General features: G+C 32.3%; 1 protein-coding gene across 1 annotated transcript in view; it reads left to right on the forward strand.

Annotated features, from left to right (window-relative positions):
- Positions 1–4,290: 4,290 nt before the first annotated feature.
- LOC110994426 overlaps positions 4,291–21,584 on the forward strand; it is a 35,261-nt gene continuing 17,967 nt past the window's right edge. Inside the window, exons 1-8 of the mRNA XM_022261089.2 lie at positions 4,291–4,557; positions 10,776–11,273; positions 13,626–13,711; positions 14,874–15,048; positions 15,708–15,853; positions 16,640–16,737; positions 17,783–17,961; positions 19,932–20,053. Of these exons, the coding sequence (XP_022116781.2) occupies positions 4,518–4,557; positions 10,776–11,273; positions 13,626–13,711; positions 14,874–15,048; positions 15,708–15,853; positions 16,640–16,737; positions 17,783–17,961; positions 19,932–20,053 (1,344 nt within the window). The 5' untranslated portion in view covers positions 4,291–4,517. The remainder of the gene's footprint in view (positions 4,558–10,775; positions 11,274–13,625; positions 13,712–14,873; positions 15,049–15,707; positions 15,854–16,639; positions 16,738–17,782; positions 17,962–19,931; positions 20,054–21,584) is intronic.

The raw sequence follows: 21,584 nt of genomic DNA on the forward strand, positions 1-21,584 counted from the left end.
ATATTTGGATGAAGTAAAGGTATTGGAGATCCGGTTTCTACTATTTGGTATTAAGTTAATTAACAGATAGTAATAAATTAAATAGTATTCTGTTACAAAATTGTCCAAATTTTTATTGTTCTTCTAGTTTTAAGTTCTTCAAGTTTTTATTGGTCAAAACCGAAGACAATTAATTTAGTTTCATATTACAGTTGTTATATCATTTATAGAATGTATAAAAAAATAGAAACGTAAATATTCGGTTCCTGGATTTCGGGAAACCTAACAAACAAACAAACAAAATATCTTTAATAATCTAGGTAAACAAGAACACTTATGAACGTCAAAAAAATTAAATTAGTTGTAAATTTACATTTACTACGTAAGAAAATATTACTTAAGTAAAGATTCAGCTCACATTTTTATTACTGTTGGTATATTATAATTTCATGTAAATTTGATATTTTGTGTGTGATAAACTTATTTGTTTAAATACTCGATGCCGAGCGTCACGCCCTAATCTTACCTTTAAATTCTTCACTTTTAATCCTTTTTTTTCCCTTTAAATTTTAAATCCTTTTTTGATAACACCTAACAATTTATTTCTATTAACATTAATTTTAGCTTTTATATAACCATAAATCACATTCTAAATACCTTTTTATATTCATAGATAAGGTAAAACTATTCATATGTTCGGAAAAGGTTTTGTTATGAATAAATTTTTGGGATGAACTCAAGATGAACTTGTGGAATTCTAATACTGTTTATTTCAAAAGTTTTGATTAAATCTGGTAGGCTTCGCAATTTAGAGATTTGTGAGTATAGTTTTTAAGTATTAAAAGAGACTCTTGGGCCGGGTTTAAGTGGACAGGCTAATTAAAGATTGAGGTTTGGGCCTAAATAGTACCGGTGACCACAGAGCTGCTGTTTTCTTTGCTCAACAAATAAGTGTCGTGGGGCCCAAAGTTTTCAAATTAATTTTGGTTTCCTATTTATCCATTTTCAATTATTATTATTACTATATAATATATATTAATAATAGTATGAGCATTGAGCAAGGTTTGTATTTTGAGCATCGTTGCTTTTTTTTTTTTTTCCCTTTGGCTCTAACACTGTTTGTGCATTAGCCAGCGTCAAGTATGGGATTTTTATAATTCGTTGTTTTAATTATTTACAGTGTATGCATAATGAAAAAACTAAGGAAACCAATCGCGACATAACATAAATAATTGAAAGCGCATAAATTTACAAAAAATCAGAATAATTAATAATGGAAAAAAATCAAAATTATAGTTTAATGTTATTATTTACAATAAACATACTTATAATACTATATACAAGGGGATTTAAGTCTCGAAGAAGTAAATCAATATTGGTAGGAAGGGGAACGGACAGAGAAACTAAAGAAGTATATAAGGAAGAATGGTCATACTTAGGACAAGAAAAGAAAACATGATTCAAGTCAGAATAGCTCTCGCCACACTCACAGGCGGTACTAGTTACGATACCGAGTTTGTGCAAATGAACTGGAAGGCTGTTATGTCCCAGACGCATACGGATTATAGTAGAAGTGGCAGTTTTACCAAGCGACAATTTGGCAAACCACGGCTTCCTGGGAACGGAAGACTGTATAGCATACAAGAAACGACCCTTAATCCGGCCGTTCTTTTCCCAAATCGTTGCTTTTAGTATATAATTTTTTCAAAGTCAAAGTCAAAAATCATTTAATCATGTAGGTAACACAATATACACTTCTGAACGTCAAAAAAGAAATATTCATTGACTGCGTCTAATTTTACATTTACTGCCAGCTCTTAAATCAAAGGCATAGAACGTAAGAGAAGAACTGGCAAACTGTTCAATATTAACATAATCATTTCGTAAAAGCTTCATTTATTTAAAAATCGAAAATGCAAGTCATGTCGTGTCAAACATATTTACTACATTATAATTGCTATTTATTTTGGCTAAGTTCAATAAAAAGTATTTAGTGATAAGTTCTCGTTAAAGTTGTTCAACCATGTAAAAATAATGATGGATTGGAACCGTGGACGAATATCGATCTCGCCTGTCAATCACATGATTACAACGAATTATCTCATATTTCGGCTATACAGTGCGCACATGCGATAAGAACTGTACAGTGAAAAAGGGAAGGCGCTGTTCAGAAACTGTTAGTGAGTCCAATCCAGATCCTTGCTGACCACGACGCGACGCTCAGACATGAGCTACCGACTGAAGGGTGAGATAGGGCTAGGAGAACCATTGGCGAAAAGTTAAATCAGTTCTAGAATTTCAGAAGCCTCAGGATAGTCGAGGATATTTAGGCGTTAATTGGCCACTTACAATCACACAAAAACGGTAAACAGAAACACTTTTTTATATGAGTTAATTATTGGTCGTATCGTTGTTAAATTATATTTAATTAATAAAAAACAATAATGAAGTCATTAAAAATAAGAAAAGTGCATGTAAATTAAAAGAAAGGTCTTCATTACTTGTATACTACCTTTGCTAACATATGGGCCTGTAATTTGGGCGCCCACTAGCGCAGTATACAAAGCTTTGGATGTGTCAAAGATCGATATAAAGATATATAATAGGAAAGAAAGTAATTGACGATATACAGAATACAGTTTTACATAAAATAAGGTAACATATTTAACAGAAAATTGGAGTAAAAAAGTACTTAACTCGTGTTAAACGCACACCAAACGAAAAATAGAAAGACGACTTAGAAGTTAGAAGAACCAAATAAAAGAAACAGCAAGTGGCCCAGTGCAGAGAGAGATTCACAAAAGCAAAAGCGAAATACACATTAATATAATAAATAATAAAGCCATTATAAATGAAAGATACTAGAGTTTTTAAATAATTTTTTAAGCATATTTAGTCACATTTAATACATCTATCAGACAAAACAAATTTTAAATAATAACTATCTAAACTCTGTGTTTAATATTATAAAGAATATTATTACAATTAGTTTAATGAACATTAAAATTCCATTGAGCAAATCTTGTTCATTATAACGTCTAGAAATTTTAACATTTAATTATTAAACAGGAATAATCTCAAGCGTCTTAATTAACATAAAATGTTTGAGTTTTAAACTGAATAGTGAAAGAAATGTTATGCGTTTATCTACACTCTGTTAAGTAAGGGTTATCACTTAATAAATAATAATCGCGTTATAATAGGTAGGAGAAAAAGATTCTTCGCATTTTTTAAGAAAATTCATAACATTCTTTAATATAGTTTATTTATTATACATATATAAACACTGCACTAGGTCCATAAACATGGCTTTTTTCCCGCGACATGCGTTGTATTTTACCTTTTTTGTAGTAAGATTTTAAAATGTATCGAATGACTTCATTAGATTCAATCATCTTGATGGTACGAAAAAAAAATCACACATTTTACTTATTTGAATTTGAATTTGGAATTATCTTCTGCAGAATCTAAACTTTTAATGATGCCAAAACCAGCCAGATACAAATAGAGCCAAAGAGATTTGATGGCAAGTTCATCTGTACTATAACGCGAAAAGACTTTTTCCCCAAACTAATATATGAATATCTATCATATCAAAACGTCAATTCTATAAGCAAGTATTTTTAGATAAAGTATGTTAATTTCCACAATACGTATAACATTACCGCTTAAAGCAAATAATGTTTTTAAATTGTTGCAATATAGCTATATTGCTAGGGGGTTTTTTGTATTCTATGGCATATTTAAATTGTACTTATCTGGGCTCGTTTGGCGCCATCTGTAGTCCATGCGATATTGCATTTTATTTATTACATTCATGTTAAATTTATGAGATGAAATATAAAATAGTATTTACAACACACATAGTCGTGTTTATTACTTTTTGTATTAGGTTTATATATGGAGTAATAGGTTGTAATATTAAATTAATTATTATGTTAAAGCTTTTAAAATTGCATAGTTAAATTTAAAATGTAGCAATTGACAACCCTAATTCAAAGTGGTTTGCAGTTACCCACGTAAGGTCGTCGCCCCTTCACAAAGAAAAATAATTATGTTCATCGCACGTTTACTTTGAAGATATGCTTTTGTGACACAATAAAAACGCAATGGATAATGACGGTGTTTTTCTTTCAGAGAATGAAGGAAAGCTTTTTGTTTTTCATTTAAGTTTTTCGATACTGCTTAAACGCTGCCAAACAAAATTATGGAAGCATAATAGTGTCCTTAAATTATTCAGCCTCTCAGAGTCTGGTATTAATTAAGAATTGTTTTCTCATAAAAGATTTTCTTTTTTTTTTTCAGATCAAAAGGCCACCGAAAAAAGTTTTTAAGCACTAAAAGTGAAACCATAAAGCAACGATCAACAAAATACATACAGAGATAGTGAGTGCCCAGAAAAAGTGTGCGGTAAATGATGAAAATTGAAGAAATGTGAGTAGTTGGCGGTGAAAAAAAGTTATAAAGTGTTCAGTGAATGTAGATGGTGAGGTTGGTGGCACGAATGCAGGCGGACGGCCTCAGCAGCCGGCAAGTCAATGACATCGCCGGCGAATACGGTGCTGTTTCTGGCACTTGGTGAGTGTTCAATCCATATATCATCTTAGAGACAAATTTTCCTTCATATATCTGTTATATCTTTAAGCGAACAATTCTTGTATATATATATATATAATTGGAATCTCGGGATCGGCTCCAACGATTTTCATGAAATTTAGTATACGGGGGGTTTCGGGAGCGATAAATCGATCTAGCTAGGAATAAATGATAGAAAATAACAAAAAGGTGGTGTTTGAGTAGTCCCAATTTAAACTAAAAAATGAATCTTCCTGACATCTATCGGCGAATAATAATACTATTTTTTTTTAATTGCTTTAACGACACAACAACACTCCATTCCAGCATATATAATCTATATTGTTCATATTTCATCATTTTATTAGCATGTAATTCGTACTTATATATAATTTCCAAATCACAATTTATAAAAAAATAAAAATACCGAGCAAAGCTCGGCCATCCAGATACTAGATATATAATAAGAGAAAACATGCCGCACTTAACGATATCATACGCCGGTCCCTTGCCACCATCAACGTGCCAAGTCTACTTGAGTCGACTAGTATTGCAAGAAACGATGGTAAGAGACCGGATGGTAAGAGTATGATTCGATGGAAGATGGGTCGTGTGATGGCATTGGAAGCTACCTATTCAGACACGCTTGCCCCTACCCATCAACATGGTGCGGCTTGTGAAGCGGTTGAAAAAGCTAAAGCATGCAAATACAGGGGTCTTGGCTTCGAATATGATTTTCTCTCAATCAGTGTCGAGTTCCTTGGTCTGTGGGGACCTAACGCTAATATGCTTTTTACGGAAATAGCAAAAGGGTTAGTCGACATCACAGGAGACCTAAGAGCTGGCAGCTACCTCGGTCAAAGTATTATTATTAATCTAACTATTCAAAGGGGAAACGCTGCCAGTATCTTCGGAACCTTGCCTGAACCTCCTTTAATTAATATTTTTTAGTTATTATATTTTAAGATTAGTTCATTTTTAAGTGAATTTATTTATTTAATAAGTATTAAATTGATACTAAAGAAAATTACATAAATCAAACATTTATAAATTATGCATAACAAAAATTATCTTCATTTAATACAGGAATACATCCTATATTCGATTGGGAATTTTCGACAAGAACAGGTTTCTTGCATCGGCTATCTATAGAGCGTCAATGTTTCAATTTGTGAAGATTTGCGTGCAATTTTAATGGTTTAATGTTTATAGTGTATATGTCACTGGCCTTACTAAGTTCATTATTTATATTTTATAAGTTCGCCCTAGTGAACAGAAAAACTGTGTCCAGTTTGTGTTTTTACCGATTTATTTTTGTTTTACTATTATGTATACAATACATTTCTTGGATTTCTTGTGTTAGCTAATTAAGTCTACGTGCAAATGAAAAATTGTATCACTTGTGTAACACTATTCCCAAAAAGAACGTGTTTTTAAAATATAATATTTAATAGTGTCTTAGTGCTAAGTGCGACTGCCGTACATTGATGTTTTGTAATTTTAGACAAGTCATAATTCGTCAAGTGTCGTTTAATAATCTCACCGTATGCCATTGCACTTCAATTTTTACACATCACCTTGCATCTTACTATAGTATACTATTATATCTTACTATACAATAGCTATGTAGGCGTTATTTAAATTCAAGTATGGTAAGAACAAAAACCATTACGAATAGCCATACATCCAGGTACTGAGCGTTGACATATCAAACTACGTTACATTAGGCAGATTTACCACAACAGTATGTGAAACCAGCTACCCACAGAAGTAAATCCGAACCTATCCGGGTTAGAGGCCTTGAAGAAAAGAGTGTACTAATTCTTTAAAGACAACGCACTCGCGAGCAATCTGGCAATGTGTCCATGGCCGCGGTTTCACTTAAAATGTCAACTCATATTTGCCCCATTCTATAAAAAAAAGGATTTTTATGAGCACAACAGTAAAATTCCTCGGCACAGCTGAAAGAATGATAATTCTAAATGTCAACTGTCAGCGTTAATATTATTCAGCTTATAGTACATTGAGCTATTCAATTAATAATCACGCACTCCACTGGGTCTGCGACCCAAACAGTGTCTTGGTCTCCGAAATGAGAATACACCAGCGCTCCCTGTCATGTCCCAATCGCTGGCTTATGCTGCAGCGGATCCTCCTTCACTCCGTCGATCCAGTGATACCTGTTCGACCAGGCTGGCTCAGGTTAACCCCGTTCACCGCCCGATCTTGTAATAGCCTATAACCTAAACTATAATATAACACAAATTTATTAGAATATGCTGTCCATTCATACATTATCTAGTTAGTAAAGTATATTTAGAGTTTAGCAAAGTCATTTTTTATTAATAACCCAGCTGCACCCTTTGGATATCCGCCAAGATTGATATTAAATGCATAGAATTAATATAGTTCCAGGATAATATCAATTTGGCCTGAAGCTTTATCTTAATATCCGCGATATTAAATCAATATGAAGATTCCTTGGTAGTATTTTTGTGGTTTCTTCAGTTTTTGTGTTTTGTTTTGTTATTGTCAAAGATATAATTTTAGAAGTTTTGAACTTTTGTACAAAAAAAGGGAGAGAACCCTCCCAATACTTAATTTGAAGAGTGTCCAGATTCCCAAAATAAATGTAAAAACTAGAATTAATCAATATGCAGTCAGCCCAGCATTCATAAAATAATAGATTTTTATCTTAAATTACAACTTACTTTTTATTCTATGAGATATGATGTGTTTCAAGACTAAACATCTGATTTTGCGTATTGAAACCATTAACTCAATTTCTAATTTTATTTTAATATTATCTGATGTTATCAAACGAAGAAGCGGGTACTAGTAGCTTTATAAGTAAATAATAAAAACACATAGTGGGAACTTACAAACCGAACTTTCCTTAATTAAAAAGCCTCATAAAAGCCTTTAATTTCCCTACAATTTGATCAAAAAGCCAAGACCAGACCTTGTTAAACCAATCGGCCATGCTGTTTGTGGAAACGCAATTTCCACTAAAGCCTTTCCGATTTTGCTTTTCACTTTTTCATTTGTCGTGAAGATATTGGTCGGCCTTTGTACACTCAAAGATCAGGATTTAATACGACCACACGATTTCGTTGAAACATTTCTTGAACGGTACGTTTTAAATTACGAGATTTTCAATTATTTACAACATATTGTCTTTGGATAGATTTGATATTCTTAAGCTGTTATGTTACATTGACAATTTAGAATAGTATTTAAATTATAACTTAGTCATTTTAATTATGTTGCTAATTTTACACGTCCAATCCATGGTTGCATGGAAAACATGTTCGTTTTTAGGAGAATGGGTACTTTTAATTACTTCACGCCAGTGGCTTCTATCTAGCTTCTACGACCTACCTTGGGTGGCACCCGGTGCGGAAGTTGTTGGTGTCACCCCATCGAAAGCAAAAAGCTATAAATGTTATATGATAAAGGACACGGATCATTTATTAAAAGATCGCGAGTATGGGATGGGGAATCCCCCACGACAGCGTCTTTTGTGAGAATTCTACAGAGAGCGGAGTTTTTGCTAGTGTAGGAATCCGTGAAAAATAAATTTTCATGCTAGTGATTAATTTTTTTTTATTGTAAATATTTTTTAAAGTTAAGAGACCGAGTGGGTGTCAACCCAAAAATGGTGACACCAGGTGCGGGCCGCCCTCGCCGCCCACCCTTTTGCTACACCACTGCTTGCAGCTATATAAATTCACGTTGGTATTATTTTCCAATATTTGATACGTTAGGTCTTTCTTACTATATTATATTATAATAAAAAAATTAATAACAGTTGACGACCTTTCTCAATACACCTGTTGATGACTAAAATAAATAAAGTTTCTTTTATTTAATACAGAATATGATACAGAAACCGCCTTCAATAAATTAATTATTAACACTCGAATTCCCAAAAATCTACTTACTACGTACGTTATGTACGTAACGTATAAATTCATATTAAGGGTCTGTTTCACAATGTATGGATAAAGTACCAAATAGCTATGCAACACATAAATTATTCGAAAGATAAAAAGTCCAAATAAGAAACTTCGCGTTTCATGACGAATACCGCTATCTGACAGTCGTAAAAAGCAACAAACACTTGTTTATCCTACCAATAAATAATAAATAGCTTATTTGGAACTTATCCGGACATTGTGAAACAAGTCCTTAGTCTAATATAGTTTTGACACAAGACAATAAACTTGACGTAGAATAAGCGGTCTGTACATTCATTGTTAAGGCTTAGAACGGTTTTTAAACCACCATCTGGTACTAAGGCAGTAGTCATTACATTAATTTAAATTATAATTTTTCGCATGCACATAAATCGAATTCATTTCCGTTCCTAGGCTTGGTAGGATTATTCTTCGGGTTAAAACATTCGTTTAAAATTAAAACACACGTTAATATGTACATTGAATATAGTTCCGTTCGTTTGAAGTGCCACAAAAAGCATTCAGAGTTGAGGCTAACGGCTGAGCCTGTGCGCGCAAGGTGAAAAGCCGCTGTTGTAGTGATGTATTACTTTCTTGAATATCGATACAATACTTTAAAAGTTTATAAACTTTTTAATTATTTATTTACATAAATACATTTATTATCCTTTCAGACATGTATGTGCTTCTGTTTGTGTATTTTCTACCTTTGTTTATTCATTGGTTTTATTCATTATGACACACTTATAAATTATGTAAGGGATGCCGTAGACAAGTAATAATTATGAATAATAATTATGAATAACAAGACTAGTTATTAAATCTTACATTTAGAAAACTGACAGCGCAGAGTTAATTAGACACCAATTTTTGTAATAATTCTTATCTAAAGAATACAACGATTTAATCGTTAGGCTTCTTTTTTTTGTATTTAATAACATCTGAAGTGATGTTCCCCGCGTTAATTTCAAACTTATGATCTGATTTTGTAAAGGTGGCTAGGGTTAGGTGAGGTAGGTAGTAAGTGAACTCATTTTTACAACTAGACTCAAATTTGGTCCATTTTGCGTAAAGCCCTGGCTACTTTAGCCAGCCTAGCTCCTTCCAGAAGCACAGAAGTCTTCTGGCCACTTCACAGGCTTCACCTTACTGTTACGAGGATTTCCGTTCTTTTTGTAAAGATGGCTATAGCCATGTGTTAAAAAAATTTAAATCATTAAATATAGTGCATTTACATTATCTGTAAACATTTGAATTGCCGTCAAAACGATTACTTACATAATTAAACACAGAAACAATTCGATTCTCAGAGTAATGTTAATGCAAATGTTTAAGCCCGTAATTGGTTTAACTTTAGCGAATTTTATTTACTCTCAGATCCGACAAATGTGGGTTGTCAATCAAAACTAATCACGACAATTAAAATCTCTTGTGTGTTTATTTCAGTGTTATTTATACAACTGCAAATATTTTGTTTAGGATTATTGTTAATATCATTCAGTCGTGTCTCGTTACCATCGTCAATTCATAACATCACTAGTAAGGCCAACTAAAACACATCCCTCGAGGCGAAGCCCGAGGCTTCACTAATTTATTCAACACCGTCAGACAACTAGCGTTTGTAATTTTTATGAAAAAGTAGACTTGGATTTAATAACACTAAAAATTCATTATCAAGATGGGTGTAGGATCTGCAATAATAATCTATGTACATTATAACTAGGAGACTAAGAATACATTACTAAATTAATCCGTTGTAATTTAGCATAATTGAAAGTATCTCTGAATAGCTAAGAAATATTCAAGATTTTTGAAGTGAAACTTCTGTATCGGCGTTAGAAAAAAAATTACCGTCTCATGTTTCAGTTAAGCGTCTCATTTTTGCGTTACGCGCCATCTTTTTATTGTCAGTGCCAAGGTTGAATCGAAGAAATTCGAAGCCATTAATAATTAAAACAATATAAAATAACGATACCTATGACCGTAATAATTCTATTACATTTAATGAAATTCTAATTCTGTAAAAATTCGTTAATTTACAAAAACTATACAACATATTTGAAAATTGATATATTATATTTTTTTTTAATTAATTGAAGTTTAGTATCTCAGATGTTATGTTTCAATGAAATTTGACTGAAAAATGAATCCTGTTTGTGGTCTATCTACTTGCGTTTAAACCACATTGTTAATGCTGTGTGAAATATTTATTTATATAAGAAATCGAAAACAATTTTCTCTAACAGTATTTTTTTGTTTCAGCTTGCTCGAGTTTCAAACTAACTTCCACAGTAGCTGATTATGATGACAATCATATAATTAGTAACACAATGAAGATGGAAAGGACCAAACCAAACATATATGACGAAATTTATACTGATAACATTTTAGAAACAAATTTTAATATACATAAAGAAAAATTAAAATTAAGAAATAATAATGTTAAATATAATGTAAATAAAAGGAATGCCGTAGCCCTTAATAAAAACACAAATGAGAGTGATAATGTAAATATTAAAAACAATATTAATTTTAATAGTAGCGAAAAAGTAGACAGTGAAAATGTTAAACGAAATAACGGGTTTGAAATCTATTTACCCAAAAGAAGAGTTAAAAGAGAAGAAGATCCAGACCCGAAATGCGAATATTTTATGTTTAATAATAATAATAAGGATCAGAAATATATTTCGCATCCCTATGGTGATGACAGTAAAAATAATTATTATTACAGCAATTTGGATTGTGTCACTGTTATAAGTGGTAAGTATATTTATAATTTTAGCTCAGGATACCATTATTTATTTTCATCAAATTTTTAAATAGATCTAAATCCTCGGTATAACGATGAGATTATAGAAAATGTATGGACTAAATGGAAATTTTATAGATTAGGTTGTTTAGACTCTTGTTTCCGCTTTTCATTTCAATTCTTATTCGAAGGTTTTGTTGTAAGAACATTTTGGATCTCAAAGGAATTAGAGTTAGACATTATTAACATTTAGAGTTTTCTAGTAAAATAACAAACTCTAAATGTTGTTTATATTTTCATTCATCGTATACATAATTATATGTACATTTTTAGTCAAATATAAAAAATATATATATATATATCACACTTCTGAAGTCTCTGTATTTATAATAAATATTTAATTTCATACAATACCTACGTACATTTAACAAGAAATATTAAATATGGAATAAAATATTGATTTAGTCTATTTTGTTGGATCTCTAACGGGTAAGCCTGATTCAAAGAATTCCACATTGTATATTTTCTGCCGTTTCGAAACATCCTTTATCCAAGAGTTTCTGAATAACGTCATAAATTAAAGAAAAAATTGTAATTGTGTATCGGTTTTGATTTCCAAGTAGAGCTCCTGGATTTGGGTTAATGGTGATGCAAGGTTGATATCTTACAAACAACTTTTTAAAAGTATTTTTGCTTGGTTATATATCCAAAAAATCCGATTACTGAGATCGGTCTATAATGAACACGTTCGACAGCCATTTTGTCTAAATAATGTCGTATCGTATCATAACAGCGACTCCTATATAAATCTGTGGTTCCCTAAATATTATTTCAAGAATTTTATATTTTATTTAATCTATAAGGTCATATATGGTACAGAATTAAACTTTGCATAGTTAACTACTTTGTGTTACTTCTTTACGACGTAGCAAAGCTCAAAGTTAACAAAATCCGCGCCTGCTAAATTATAATAATTAAAATGAACAGTTTAAATTAATTTAAATTGCTACATTGTCTAGTGCGCGTAATGGGGTCGTTAAACTTGACAGAACTACACGAAAATTTGGCTCCACTATGTTATTTGAATAAATACGGATGAACTATTATTACGTATACATGTTGGTGTTGGGAATAAATACTAAGAAAACTTGTACTCTGAGTAGTCCATTAAATCATCTTTAATTAGATGGAAATTGATTAAAATGAACTTATGAAGATCACACTGGTTGCTGAAGGGTATATCAATATTATTATTTCTTTTTAATTTTGCTTTGATAGTAGATGAAAGATTGTTATTATGACATAAAATATATAGTACCTAGTGGTTGCCTGAAACGGATAGCTGAAATTAACAAGGCCGACAGTTGCCCTTTTTTATTTATTTTAATTGTACCGTATATACTTGAAACGTGTTTCTCTATTTAATGGCAGAGTAGATATACAAAGCAGTTTTGTACCAATACAATTAGATTACCATAAAACTAAATATTTGTTAAATCCCTGCCGGAAATGGCAAATCGTAAAAGAATTTCAAGAAATCTTAAAAGTTTCTTCAATATAGATGATCGATCATATTGTTTCAATGGGATTTAGAGACTATCTATTATTTACAGTTGAAATATTATTTGGTATATAGTAAATATTAGTGTATTTATGAAATATTGTAGAAGATTAATTCGATTGAAACGTATATAAGAAAATAGCCAAACGACAATCAAAAAAGTAACTATTTAATTCGTAGGGAGAAAGGATATGTTATATATTACATAATTTTATTTATAGTTATTGAATTCCATAAGTTTAACGAACCTTTTAGTGTCCGTTGAGTGAACTGACGTTCTATTATTTATTACTGCCTATAGTAGATAGTTAATTTTTTGCTTTTTTTAAATCATGTGATTTTGTTTTCCGAAGTAATCTATTACGTTTGTCCTTTGTTTCGTTTGTAAATTTTATTCATTTGTTGTGCATTTTTCATTCTTATTATAAATAAATAATTAAATTTTGGCTAAAACTCGCAAATCGAGAGAGTTAAACTCAAAATCAAACTCAAAATATCTTTATTCATATAGATAAACATGTACACTTATGAACGTCAAAAAAAACAAATTAAATTTACATTTACAACCAGTTCGCAAGTCAAGGGCGTAGAGCGAGTAAGAAGAACTGGCAAGAAACTTTCCGCCACTCTTTTATCTTCTTAATATGATATGATCTCACTCAAGCAACTATAGTAAGGAGAATTAGAATAGAAACGATACATTCGAGTATGTGCTTAGACGTAATACGTCAATGTTAAAGTATTTTAAAGATATTCTTTAGATTGGACTTTTTTAGTTTTTAAATAACAAAATTTGTTACAGGCGATGAAGGGAAAGTAGTCGAATTGACGTTTGTTGATATGTTTCATATTGAATATCATCCGCAGTGCACTTACGACTATTTAGAAGTAAGTATTCATATTTTATTATTTTTATTACACACTAATCCTTTCAATGGTTTTCTTCACTGGCATAGCTGGGAGCTAAGAGGAGGTCGCAAGATAAATCAACTAGGCTCTAGAAATCCCAGCAAAACAGCAAGTGAATAGATCTCCAAATTAAATTTTTTATGAAAAACGCAAAAACGTGTTCACTCAAGTACCGGGACTCCAAGTCAAGACGCCGCAGTTAATATTTGCTTAACATAAACCTATTCGCTTGGAAACTGTTGACATCACGATATTACTCCTATTTGTTTGCTAAATACACGGTGTCTAGGATGTTTCCGATAATTTGAAGTTGACTTACGAGCTGCATACTAATTTTTTTCCCATTTTGGCTACAAGACATTTTATTGCGATACATTTCTTATACAAGTTCTCTTAATTTAGCCAACGTGTTTTTCAGTTATATCTTAAGACGGATAGATATTTTTGAATTAACATTTATGTGCCTATAAAACTATTTTGCCGGTAACACGCGAGCTCTATAGCATTGAAAGTGCAATGATGGTATAACTCAGGTGTAGGCAACCTTTGACATGTTGAGGACCAAATTTTAGCATGCAAATACCTTCGCTGGCCGTGTATAAATGTCTTAGTGCATTTTGAAGTAGTGATAATATTTTGCGATAGATCGCACTAAAAATCTATATTAGATATGAAATAATACAACAATGTTATTATAGTACAATGTAGAAAATAATCGTTAAAATTGTTACAAACTTAAAACTATGAAAGTTAAAATAACCGAAGTCAATGAGATACTTGAGCAAGACTTTGAGAAACTAATCCATCGACATTAGGATTAATTCCACTGACACAAAGACGTACAGAATTATCCAAATCGTCAGTCAGTCTTGCTGATTTATTGACTTTCATCAATGAAAACATCTGTTCGCATTTAAAACGCACAAATCAATCTTGCGAATTTTCTTAGCTGCGAAATATTGTGTTTTTCTAGGTATTTTTTAAAAATCCTTTTTTGTGTCGCTCGTGAGTATAAGTATCTAATGTAATATGAGGCTACGTTCCGTTTCCCCAAATCTGGATTTGTCGACAGACTGTATAAAAAATAAAATTAAAAATTGAATATAGAAAGAAGCCGTTAGTATGCACATATTTTTTTCAGATTCGTGACGGTCCGAGGGGCTATTCTAAACTAATAGATAAGGTGTGTGGGGAGGCATTCCCACGACAAATACGTACGACTGGACCGAATGCGTGGCTGAAATTTCACTCCGATGACACAATAGAGTACGAAGGGTTCAGAATAGCAATCAATTTTATCGAATTAAGTACTAGTGGTACGTATATTTAAATAAAAATATGCAACGTCGTTACCTTGTTATAGACAGTTAGAATATAATATATTTTAATAGTAAACCAAAAACGATGCACATTCTTGATTACAAATCAGCCTGGAATTAAGTTAGTTATCAGTCTATCAGACTGCATTGTAATTTCAGTAATAGTTTACCAATTATTAATAATAATAAATTGATGCCACTGCCACACATGCTTTAGTTACACACACAAATGTAATCCCCTGTACAATACCAATAATGTCGTCGAGTTTAATTTCTTCCAAGGACTGTTTTTGAACGTATTATATTCCTATAATTTAAAAATTATAATTAACGTGAATAAATTTATTTGCGTGTTTACTGGCACGGTACATTAGGGCCTGGTGCGACGCCACCAACGACATCTTGTCTAAGGAAACGTTTTGGCGGATTGATGAATGTTTTATAAGAAATAACAATATAGGTTCTATAAGATTGAAATTATTGTTCGAAATGACTTTTATCTGTATAATTCCTAATTATATGTATAATTATGACTTGATGAAAAACTGTTTTTACCGATTTTTAAAATAAATTTTAAATTACACATGATTATTTATTTATATGTTCTTCATACAAAAAGTTTAATTACGATCAATTACGATTAATATTATTTGCAGTCAGTATACCAGACGAATGTAATATGGTGGAAACAGCGAGGTTCGGCACCATAGACACGCAAAAAATCAGCGATAAGTGCAAAGCGAGCAGTTCTAATCAAAATCTTGATGTTCTGTGGACCATAAAAACTCCGGAAAATACCAAGGTAAGATTTTTTTATAAAAAAGTTTATTTTAGAGTTATAATTATGTATTTTTAATATATATAGTACGTCTTGGGTTAAGATTGTATTTTTTTTTATATCATGCAATCAGTCTTTGCGACTATAGATTCGTTGAGTGCTACCTGATTGGGATGCTTTTGAAGTCTTAGTTTGTACTTATTAAAAATAATTATAATCTGCTAAGGTTGTATTGATATTATTATTAATTTATAAACGAGGTTGTACCGTGTATCGTTGTAACTACTCTGGCATTGAGTGTCCATGGGCGGAGGTATCACTTAATATCAGGTGAGCCTCCTGCCCGTTTGCTCCCTGTTCTATAAAAAAAAAGTGTCGAGGCAGAATATGAAATTCCAGCTGTATCACTTCGGCCTCCGTCCTTCCACAACTGACCACGTTATTTAAGACAATTTTTTTAATCACTATTTGCAACCAGCTACCCACTGAAGTATTTCAGAATTCGATTAAGGGTCCTTCAAGAACGTGGCAAGTCTTAGGCCAGCAACGCACTCGCGACCCCTCTGTCATTGAGAGTGTCCCCCTTTGCCCCCTTGCCTTTGTATTTATAGATATAAAAAAATTGCTTGGAGAGCTTTTCTTGTATGAACTGTATGGATATTGAATTTACGGCGTACGAATACAAGAAAAAGATGAACATAGTTTGCTAGTCTGAATATTGCTCTGTGGTCTGTCTTAATATAATTTACTAATAATTTATAAAGGTGTAACTTCGATGAACATTCCTAATATCGACTTGATCTTTGACAGATTTACCTCAACTTCACCCAATACTCATTAGTTAAACCCAACGAATGTGAGGACAATGTGGTTCAGGTGTTCGGATATATATTGGAATATGAATCAAGGTACAGCTACTTATAAAGCGAATTTATGTTTAAGAATTGTATTGCTTAGCAGGATTCATCGTAATAAATAATAAAATGCTAAAGGTTTTCTGTAAGGTCTTTATATATTTGTTTCTAGATGTTATAATACTTAAAAGTTAACGTCTGAATCGGACGATTATTTGTTTGAAATAATTAATCAAATTTTGCGGTATCCGTTACAAAAGGAAAAATGTGTTCATAATTACCAAAACTACAAATGACTTTTTTTAAATTATCATTTATAACATCATGTGATGCTTGTTCATAAATTGTAATTTGTAAATATGTACAGTTTTAATATAATTTAATTGAGAGCATGTACTGAAATAGATTCGTGTCAACATAATATAGTTGTTATTAAATGTGTGTATTGTGATAACTCTCCTTTATGATGTGTTATTACGATGAAACAAAGCCATTGCTAGTCTTTCCAGTGTATTTATCGTATTCAGGAATATTACTTTAGGCTACATATAATCAATTCAGGAGGATAAAGCAGTGCACAATCAAAAATTAAACTTTTTAAATGTAATGTTAGTTGATGTATAATAAATTCACTTTGTGGAACCGACTGAAGTATTTCCAAACCAATTCGACTTAGGGTCCTTCAAGAAAAGAGCGTACCACTTCTTAAAAGGTCGTCAAAGCACTCGCGAGCCCCTGGCATTGAGAGTGTCCATGGGCGGCGGTATCACTTAACATCAGGTGAGCCTCCTGCCCGTTTGCCCCCTTTTGCCCACGCAACAAAAACTCATTTTAAAAATGTTTTTTGTTGCCTAACTTGGAGTATGATGCAAATATTTACGTTTATGTGACATGAATCCGAAATATTGTTTGCCAGAAATAATTACAATTTTCAAGAGTAATTTAATATAATAATGCTTAGAATATATTTCACCAGTTTCAACAGATAATTGTTAGGAATGCAGAATGAAACAATATGATAACGAAAATTTTTACACTATTTGTTTTTACAATTTTTTTTGCGCTTGTAATATGAACCTATAGTAAAACTATTTTCCAGACTTGCACACTACTGTGGTTCAGTAGCCAATCCGGTGACTACTAAAGGCGACGGGACTAAGGGCAAAGGAGATCGTGGCAATATTATGTATGTTCGTCTGTTCACCTCCAAGGCAGGCAAGAAGTCATCCTTCCAAGCTACATACACTGCGTATAGAAGTCTGGATCCGACTAAGGATGGTAATACTCGTACAGTCTTGTGTCAGCAAGTTCCCATTTCCCGCTTGATCTCGCGACTTAATAGCGTTTGACTCTTCACCGGCTAGTGACCTATTTGCAAATACTACTGTGATTTAAACTAGCTAAATGATTAGATAGCGGTTGTCTTAATTGCAAGTGCCTATAATTGTAAAATAATTATTGCCTAATCTATTTAAATAACAGAATTATTACTTATACTATTTATAACTCAATAACGCCTGAACTTTGGCTGATAATTGGTAGGAGGTAGCTTAGAACCAGAGACGGACATAGGGTACTAGGAGGATATAGAAGGATTTCTAATCGTGTTTCCCTGGGACGTAACATAAAACGTTGTATAACAAAACGCAACCGACAGCTAAACGTAATTGTCTATGGTTAAGTATGATTGAAAATTTGACAGTTAGAAGTATTGAAGTTTATCGGTTGATGTGTTCATTTCGAGCTTTTATTAGGTTATCGTGCTGATATTATCATTAACATTGCCACTCCCAAGACGATCGAACCTTTTCCGACAAACCCGTAATGCAATAAGCGGGTAGACCGATTTTGATGAGATTTCGATTCGAGATTCGAATAGTTCAGATTATTTAAAACTATATGTTTTTTAATAGTTTTAAAATTTTGTATGTAAGATGAGTGTTAACAACTTCTGTCAATCCGCTCGTTAGTAAGTCAAAATTCGCCTTAGACAACTGTTCATCTCGAACGGAGAGATGATAAAACAAAAGACTAGTCAGAGGGAAAATCGTGTTGCGTATTAGTGGAGTTCAGAATAAGAATAAGTCTTTCCTTATAGGGCAAATTTACTTTTTCATTAAGAAAAATTATTGAACAGTGTTAGCCTAGTGGTAGTTCACCGTGCGACTCTCGTCCCTGCAGTTCGACCCCTGGAATTTCTTCGAAGGAGAACATCGTGAGGAAATCGGCTTGCCTTAGACCTAAAAAGTCGACGGCGTGTGTCAGGCACAGCCGAGCTGTGCTGAAGCTGAGCATCTACTTGTGTATTAGATTGACAAATGATCATCAAACAGATACAGAAATATGAGGCCCAGACCTAAAAAGGTTGCAGCGCCACTGATGTTATATTATATAACCTCTGGATTTTTAAATTTACAGTAATATACTATCGGATAACTAATATTTGCATTAGGATAATATAGTATTTGATCTATTCCAGTATACTAATACATGAAAAGCGTAATAAACTGACATTTAAAATACGAATCACCATTTCCATTTTCAATAAAATTATTTTTTCTATTTAAAGAGCATTTTATACTACTGGTGTATTGTTATTGGTTATCATTTTTTTTAAGTAAATAAAAACCTCGTTTTTTAAATATTATAAATACCTTTGCATTCATAGGCATTCTTTAGAATGTAATCGGATTCTACGATGGCGATGAGGTTGAATGATTTGAAAGGCTTTTGATACTTTAAGAGTTTGTGGCGTTAGTGCTGTAGAAAGTGTCGAAATTTTTCCCTTTAATTGAATATACTTAAGAGGTTTTTGACGCCGTAGATTAGATAAACAGAAAGACCCATAAATAAGATCTCAAACTTCAAAGACATCTGAAATGATGAAATTCTGAGAATTCATTAAATTTTATTTTATAAAAATTCACATTATTCTTACAATCAATTCTCTCTATTCAGCACTCTGAACGTAGTACAAATAGCATAGCTTTTACACATTAAAATTTTTGTAAACTTATAATTATTTAACATAGTTTTAAATTTATCTAACGTTTCGCGTGCTTTACAGCGTGCGTGGTCACGGTGACTGAACTTTTTTTGACATTCAACACCTTTTGTCACCGAGATCACTCTTAACGTATCTTACTGCCAATGACTATACACATCATGTTATCTTCTTAGATACTTCTATTGACTGAGCGGTGGATTTTCACCGGTATCATTGTAAAATGTAATACGTATGATTTTAGAGAAATGCGACCCAGACACAGAGTTCAACTGTGAAGATAACACATGTATAGACAAGTTGTTAAAATGTGACAAAGTAGCGCACTGTCGACTGAAAGCGGACGAGGAACACGACGACTGCAAGGTATGTGAAGATTCCTAATTCAATCTTACTATGACCGGTAGGTACGAAACGTTTTAGATTTTTAAGATTGACCGTAATGGAGAAAATCATCAGACGTCATTCCACTCGTATCACCTCGTTTAACAACTGACGGATACTTTAGGCAGTTTTTGTCGCACCCCACCACTATGTGGGACCACTGAAGTATTTCCGCACCATTTCGACTGAGGGTCCTTCAAGAAAAGACTATGAATTTTTGAAAGACTGGCAACCCTCCAGCATTGACATGGGTTGGTATCAATTAGCAACCGGTAAGAACTGTTGCCCCAGATTCTATAAAAAAGTGCGTGAATTCAAAGTACACATCTCAGAAGTGAAACGTTGTAAATTAATAATTACTAAGGTAAAAGACCAGTATATGGACACTGCAAGTATTTTTACATCTATATTCACACTGTTTACACATTGTATACGTGATAATCTTAATATATATATTTCTTGTGTGCGTGTGTATGTGACTGAACTCCTCCTAAACGACTGGACCAATTTTGATGAAATTTTTTGTGTGTGTTCGTGGAGATTCGAGAATGGTTTAGATTCACAATTTTGTCCGCTGGACAATGTTTTTTTTAATTAATTAGTAGTTGTTGATTTTGGAATGTTTTACATTGGATCCGACAGACGGCGCTACCATCGCACTGTCAAATTTTAAATAATATTCGAATTTTAATTTTAGTCTGTCCCGACAGTTAGCGCTGCGATCAAATTAAAAAAAAGTTTTGTTATCATTGTGTTATTGTAGACCATGTGCTGGACCGTTAGATATTGTCATAACATTTGAATAATAATTTTCATCAAAATGGTCCAGAATGTTTTAGCTTATTAAAAAAAGTTTGAAATTTTCAAATTAAAGACGTATAGACAGGACAACGTCTGTCGGATCCGCTAGTGATATTATAAATAAATAAAAAATCTATGGTTACTGCAAAAGACGTTATGCGACAGAATTTCCATCTAAAGTACAAATATGTAAATACTAAACGAATATATGAACCACCACTTCTCAATCTCTCTCAATCGGTCTCAATCGTTCTCTCCCTTTTCTTCGACAAAAACGCTGCACATCTTCGTGACGTTCTGTGATAATTTTACCCGTATACGCCTATAAAAGTTTGACTTCAATTGAAAAATTTTTGCTTGCAAGGAGAGAAAATGGCGGTCGTAAAATATATGCTTTATCAACTGATTTCTTAGTGTAGTATGTAAGCGTTTTGTACTTACTAAATCGAAATATATTTTTTATTTGAGAGAATCTTTTAGCAATTCCATTGAATAATACAGTACCTACGTGACGTGAGTTACGTAGATGGTGATTGGATTGGTGCAGTTTTATTGACTTTCCTATTACTTACTCTGATATTATTATGTACTACTTTAGAATTTCATGGCATTAGAACAAGATATCAGTGATGATTCCATATATTGCAAAGCGTATTTTTTGTATGAAATCACAGAAATGTTTCTGCTGCTGCGTTCTGCATTGTGCTTTAAC

Source organism: Pieris rapae, chromosome 5, assembly GCF_905147795.1.
Source record: "Pieris rapae chromosome 5, ilPieRapa1.1, whole genome shotgun sequence".
Lineage (NCBI taxonomy): Eukaryota > Metazoa > Arthropoda > Insecta > Lepidoptera > Pieridae > Pieris > Pieris rapae.